The following is a 7588-nucleotide window of genomic DNA, read 5'->3' on the forward strand; positions in this document are numbered from 1 at the left end:
GAGAGGATAGATATATATATATACATATATATATATATATATATATATATATATATATATAAAGGAAAAAAAGTGTATGTGAGAGAGAGAGAAAGAGAGAAAGAGAAAGAAACCGATACAGAGAAGAAGAAAGACGGAAAAGAAAGCACCCACCAGCTCTGAGTTTAAATCGGGATTCTGATCCAGGTGGGGAAAAAATGCGACGCATCGCCGGACAGAGGATGGCGGTTCATGTCGTCGCGCGCGATTAATCTCCGTCCTTGGAGGAATGTCGTGGTACGTGCAATGCACTGGTACGTAGATGCGGAAGACGACAGGATTATCGCCGGCCACAACCATGAAGAAGAAGAACGACAGGTAGTGCGTAATCGGAGCGCGCGATTTTACGCCTACGACGAGTCACCGTAAGCCGAGATTTGGCTAAGGCAGGTGGGCGTGTCGCGGCGAGATAGAAGAGATGATCATAAGGGGATCGATGATCCTGACCCTTCTCCTGGGACTACTGTTGGTGAACCATAATGGCGGCCAGGTCGTTGGCCAGAATGTGGCGGCGACGGCGACGACGGCGACGGTGGCAGTGGCCGCGTCTAATGACTACTTTACTTTGCGTAACCTACCTCAAAAAGTCACGCGATTAGTGCCACGAAGGTCACCAATGTTGCCGCAGGATAACACCGCGGCGATGGGTCTGGCGATGCAGAGTAGAGCGGTTGACACGCGGGTCCAACTCGAGATTAGGGAGGGCGAGCCCAAGGGTACCATAGTGGGCACGATACCGGTGAAGCCTGACTTCACTTACAGATTCAATGAGCCACCTCAGGAATTTATACTCGATCCAGAGACTGGCAAGATAAGAACGGCCATGATTCTCGATCGCGAAGCTCTCAGCAGCGATCGATTTGATTTAGTTGTGCTCTCGAGTCAACCAACCTATCCGATCGAAGTGCGAATTTTGGTACTTGATATCAACGACAATAATCCAGAATTTCCGGAGCCTAGTATCGCAGTTAGTTTCTCGGAATCGGCTGTTGCCGGTACCAAGTTATTGTTGGACGCTGCGACTGATCGAGATACACCAGAGAACGGTGTGTTGGACGATTATTTTATCGTGGATGGCAATACAGATAACAAGTTCCGTTTGGAAGTTACTGGAAATCCAGGTGAAACGTCATACTTGCATCTCGAGACTACTGGCAAGTTGGACCGTGAGCAGGTGGAATTCTATTCGCTCAACATCTGTGCGCGCGACCGCGGTCGACCACCGCGACTGGGTTATCTGCTGGTGAACGTGACAGTGTTGGATGTGAATGATAACCCGCCCGTATTTTCACAGAGCGACTATGTGGTAGCGTTGAACGAAAGTGCACCAGTCGGCACCAAGGTGTTGACGGTGCACGCCACCGATAAAGATTCAGAAGACAATTCTAAGCTGACGTATTATCTGCCGGACAATGAGCGCAAATTCACAATCGATCCAGAAACTGGTATGATCACGACAGCCGAGCCGTTAAAATGTCCTCAACAACGTTGCACGGTGGCACGTCCAGGCGGTGGTTGCCCTAAGAGTTGCGTCATCACAGTCTTCGCTCGCGATCACGGTGCGCCTAAGCAAGACGGTCGTACTTACGTGACGGTAAATCTATTGGACGCTAATGATCATGATCCTGTAATCAAATTTAGTTACTTTCCACAAAATGCGGGTTTTGCTACCGTCGACGAGAACACCGCCAAGGATTCGATCGTCGCGGCAGTAGCGGTGATCGATGATGACGAGGGTTTGAACGGCGAGACTAGCGTGGAGATACGTGCCGGTAATGAGTTGGGTCACTTTCGGCTCGAGGTTACAGAGAGTTTTGACATCGTGCGAGTCGACGGCCGATTGGACCGCGAGGAGATTCCCAAGTATAATCTCACAGTGGTTGCTACCGATAAGGGCACGCCGCCTAGATCTGCTACGGCCTATCTCGTAATACATGTAAATGATGTCAATGATCACGAGCCAGTGTTTCAACAAAGCGAGTACTCGGCGGTGCTATCGGAATTCGCACCGATTGGCAGTTTCGTCGCTAGCATCTCGGCTACGGACGCGGATTCTGGATTGAACGCGCGAATTTATTACGAATTCGGTTCGGGTAATGAACAGAGTTGGTTTGCCATTGATAGTGACACCGGTTTGGTCACCACTGTGGCTTCCTTGGACCGTGAGGTACAAGGTAGCATCGAGTTACACGTATCGGCACGAGATGGTGGTCCGAATACTAAATATGCGTCTACGCATCTCAAAATAACGATCCTTGATGAGAACGATGAGGTACCACGCTTTCCCGAAGACATCATCGAAATCGCGTTGTCGGAGAACACGGCACCGTATAGTCTAATAGCTACTCTTACAGCTGTTGATAACGATCAAGGTACGAATGGTAGCGTCGCATATAGCTTTCATTCTAGTGTTTTGCGTGATTATTCCAAGACTTTTGCTCTGGATGCTCTGACCGGACAGTTGACAACCATAACTGCTCTGGACCGAGAAACCATAGCAGAATACAGACTTCTAGTGATAGCAAAAGATCAAGGCACGCCAGTACAATCTTCGACTGCCACTGTAGTACTGACATTGCAAGATGTCAACGATAATTCGCCAATCTTTTATCCTTGGAAATATCTAATGTCCATCTCCGAAGATATTTCAGCAGGTACGACGATAGGTAAAGTGACAGCGACTGACGCAGATGCTCGGGAGAATGCTCAAGTGAAATACACTCTGGAATCCGGCGGCGAGGGTCTCTTCGTGGTGGAGGAGAGAACCGGTGAGATTGTCCTGCAAGGTTCTCTACGGGCTGCACACAAGACTCTTTATGAGTTAATAATTTCAGCAAAGGACATCGATAATCAGGTGGCAGCCAGGAATGCCGTAGTGGAGATTATACGCGAGGAAGATTTGGAGCACCTCGAGTTTGATACTTACAACGGCTATGAATTTCGCGTTCTTGAAGATCATGGTGATTGCGATTACGTTACATCTGGTAATCGGGAGATTGGCTCAGTACACGTTACGCAATACGGCAATACTGGTAAAGTGAGCTATGCTATAGTATTTGGTGATCCTAAGGGTAACTTCAGAATTGATGAGAATACTGGCGTTATTAGCACTACTGGCTGTCTGGATCGCGAGCGTGTCGCTTATTACAGCTTGCAACTGTCAGCGCGTACCAATCTCGCGTACGGCCAAACAATCGTTAACATTACAGTACAAGATGTTAATGACAATCCTCCGAGATTTCCCAGGGGTGAGTGGGGCGATGAGATTCTACAGGAGAATGCGGCGGTGGGACAGGAAGTGTGCCTTGCCCGAGCCAGAGATCGCGACATCGGCACCAATTCCAGGATCGTTTATTCGTTGACACATAATCCAGACGGACAGTTCAGAGTTGCCGAGAATTCTGGCATTATCTATCTGAATAAACCAATTCGTGCACCGCCTGGTACAATCCTCCAACTAGAGGTGACGGCGACTGATTCCGGTAGACAACCACTTTCCGCTCAATATCAAGTTCGAGTCACGATCGAAGATGTCAACGATCACACACCAATTTTCCGATTGAACAGCTATGAGACTTCATTATCAGAATCTACGCCAGTCAACGAGCGTTTCTTTTCGCTAACAGCTCAAGATGCAGATCTCGGTAACAACGGAAGGATATTATACAGAATTACTGATGGCAATGCGGAGAGCCGCTTCGGCATCTTCCCGGATGGTCAGTTGTATGTGAAAAATGAACTTGATCGCGAGGAACGAGACTATTACGCACTCGAGATTACTGCATCTGATCAAGGTAGTCCATCACGGAGCTCCATGGTCCCGGTGGTGGTACACGTGATTGATGAGAACGATAACGCGCCTGAGTTTACTAATAGTAGTTTCAGTTTTCATCTACGCGAAAACGAGCCGCCTGACACCTTCGTCGGCAAGCTACTGGCTACTGATCGCGACGTTGGTCATAATGCTGATCTCATATTTTTGCTCCCACTCATTCAGAATGATTTCGTGATCGATCCAAGGAATGGTTTTATCAGATCAGAGCACGTATTCGATCGTGAACTCTTAGTAACCAATACTGGCAGCAATTATATCAATTTGGAAGCTACTGTTATAGACAATGGCATTAATCGCTTGCGTGATCGCGTCAAAGTCACCATCTATATCACCGATATTAACGATAATGTCCCACAGTTTCAACGTCTACCTTATCGAGTACAGGTGAGCGAAGGTGCCGCGATTGGTACGCAGTTGCTGAGAGTTTACACGACTGATGCGGACGAGGGCTTAAACGGAGATGTGTTCTATTCGTTAGAGGATGGCAATCAGCATGGCCATTTCATGATAGATGAGGCTACTGGACAGATCTCGCTGATGAAGGAACTTGATCGTGAAATGTCTGATACGTACGTGTTGACTGTTGTGGCACATGATGCTGGTTTGGAGACACGCTTGTCTTCTAGCGCGACTGTTTATATTGAAGTGCTCGATGAGAACGATAACGTGCCGTTCTTCGTCGACAACAAGTCGAGGATTTCTGTGCTGGAAACTATGCCAATCAACACCGAGCTGTTGCGTTTCAAGGCCACCGACAACGATCTCGGACCTAACAGCGAATTAACATTCGCTATATCGGCCGGTAACAAGAGAGACACGTTCTATATTGATCCGCTGACCGGTATTCTGTATCTGAGAAAGTCACTTGATTACGAAGAGCAAATACGTTACACGCTTAACATCACATGTAGCGATGGAGGTCACCCACGGCTCAGTTCGGTCACTAGCGTAACCATCGAGGTGATAGACACCAACGACAATCCGCCGGTGTTTCCGAACACGGCAATAGTACGTCAGATACGCGAGGGTATCCTCGTGCGAACACCGATTGTCACCATTACCGCCGAAGATCCAGATTCAGGCGATAACGGAGTGGTCAGCTATTCGATCCTTAGCCAGGAACCGCAGGATCAGGTGCGACGTTTCGGTATCAATCCATCGAGTGGTGTGATCCATACGTTGCTTCCAATTGATCGCGAAGAGGTGGATACTTTCAATCTGGTGGTGGTCGCTACCGATCAAGCACATCCACCAAGCGCACGATTATCTGCCGAGAAACAAGTGATTGTGTTCGTCGAGGATATCAATGACAACGCGCCAATCTTCGTTAGCATGTCGGCAATAGTGTTACCACCTCTGAGCGCTGGCAACTTCAACTATCATCAGACCGAGAATATTCAGGTCATGCAACTGCTAGCTCGTGATCTTGACTCTAGCACCAACGGTCTAGTGACGTATGAATTACTTCGTTCTAGCGTCAACTATTCGAATATGTTCGAAGTTTATCGTAACACTGGTGAACTCATTATGAAACTTCCGCAATCATTCTCAAAAGGTAGTCTCTTCAAACGAGCTTCCTTCAAATATCAAGTAGGCGTCCGAGCGACGGACGAGGCGGTCCAGGCGGAGCGTCGTTCGTCTGAGACTTACGTGACCTTGATCGTGCCGGGCGAGGACGGCGACGATCAGCCGATTTGGGAGCATCAGGGTCAGATTGAAGGTAACGTTTATGAGAACGAGCCGATCGGCACGAGTATCTTGCGCGTGAGCGCGTGTAGTCGTCAATCCAATATCGAGCTCGAGTATTACGTGACGAACGTGACCGCCGGCGACGGGCCGCAAGTTGATCGGCTATTCGACATCGACACGAAGACCGGTGTGCTGTCCACCGCGGCCCAACTTGATCGTGAGACCGGCGTCCAGTGGTACGAGGTGGAGCTATACGCCATCGGCATCGGCGGCACCAAGCCCAGTACGACGTCCACCAAAGTAAGTCCGTACCGCTTGGCTTTTTGATTGATCGTCCCGGTGATATTAATGATGCTTCCTTCGTCGGCTCCTGAAAGATATTCGGTGCTTTTTGTGTGCTGTGCCACTTCCTTGTCCCGCGCGCTCGCCCCGCGTAATATAATTTCTCGATTGCCGGATAAGACCTCTTCTCGCGAGGCGGATGAGCCAGGAACGGGTGAGTCAAGATTGTCGTTGGCGGTACAAGATTTCGCGGGGATATTATAATTGCTGAACTGATATTGCGCGAGATGGATGTGATTGGCGCTAAAATTATTGAGATACCTGTTTTGTTTCATAGATAATTTTTGTACATTTATTTTCATTCTAAGTTGTGCAGGTGTGACGATGTGAATAATTAAAATATACACACATATATACACAAATATTACACATCTATACACATATATACACATATATACACATATATACACATATATACACATATATACACATATATACACATATATACACATATATACACATATATACACATATATACACATATATACACATATATACACATATATATAGACATTAACACATATATACATATATATGTGTTAAGCAATATATATATCTCTTTTTTGTATATATAATTGTATATTGCACTCGAATTTTCCGGAGAAGCAGAAGAAATAAAATTTATCGCAGTTATATTGTGTATTGTATAATTACACGTGTATATGTAATTACTTTTATTTCTGCTTCTTCGAAAGATTCGTATTTAATATACAAGAGAATAAAGTATTAATAAATTAATTCTCACTTTTAATGAGAATGTAGTATGTATTCGGGGATACAAGCTCTCTGAGATTTAATTTTTTTCTATTTCATGTACTTTCGTTACCATTTTAATTAAATGTACAGTAAGCTGATTTGTGAAATACAGGCAATAATTTTACGCTCGATGATTAATTATTCAGAAGATATTAATGATGTATCAGACATGGAAGGGAACTTTATTAAATCGAATGTGTATACGTGTAATTTCTGAACAAGTTGCTAAAATCCATTTTTTTTCCTTAAATATTAATGTTATTGACAAGAAACATATAAGTATTGCAATTATCAATTATATATGATATGATTTTTAATATTTATTTAAATATTCTTTATTTGTTATATAATTTGTTACTTAATTGTCTTATAAACAAAAAGTAATAATAATTTATAATTTAATTTTTCGCGATGCAGTTTTCTTTAAGCTCTGATTCGTATAGAAAGAGTAGACAATAGGAAGAAATTTGTGATATAAAAATGACTTTTAATAAATTTTGCTCTAATATCACACTCAAGGATAACAATTAATAATTAATAGTTACAAGAGTTTTGATACAATATTATTATTGAAAAAATTACAATTTTTGGAAGCGAGATTTCACTATTAACTTTATTTTTATTCATCTTTTCTTTTAACACTATTTCCATATTCATTAATTTCTCCTTCTCATTCTCGATGACATAATAATTAAAGCGGCAACGTATGTGCGCCGCGTGTCTTTCACCAGACAAGCGATAATTCGACTGACTGAGAATTGTGTTACGTAACAATACCTTTAATGTAATTAAAGTCGACGATAGAGAAATAAAGGGAATGATAGAGAGAGAGAGAGAGAGAGAGAGAGAGAGAGAGAGAGAGAGAGAGAGAGAGAGAGAGAGAGAGAGAGAGAGAGAGAGAGAGAGAGAGAGAGAGAGAGAGAGAGA

The 7588-nt window shown here is 44.6% G+C and overlaps 1 protein-coding gene across 1 annotated transcript in view; it reads left to right on the plus strand.

The window, feature by feature from the left end:
* Positions 1 to 628: 628 nt before the first annotated feature.
* The window catches only part of LOC105623511 (cadherin-related tumor suppressor), a 125504-nt gene continuing 118544 nt past the window's right edge, over positions 629 to 7588 (plus strand). The window contains exon 1 of the mRNA XM_012204904.1: positions 629 to 5863. Within this exon, the coding sequence (XP_012060294.1) occupies positions 656 to 5863 (5208 nt within the window). The 5' untranslated portion in view covers positions 629 to 655. The remainder of the gene's footprint in view (positions 5864 to 7588) is intronic.

The sequence above is a fragment of the Atta cephalotes genome (assembly GCF_000143395.1).
Source record: "Atta cephalotes unplaced genomic scaffold scaffold00058, whole genome shotgun sequence".
Lineage (NCBI taxonomy): Eukaryota > Metazoa > Arthropoda > Insecta > Hymenoptera > Formicidae > Atta > Atta cephalotes.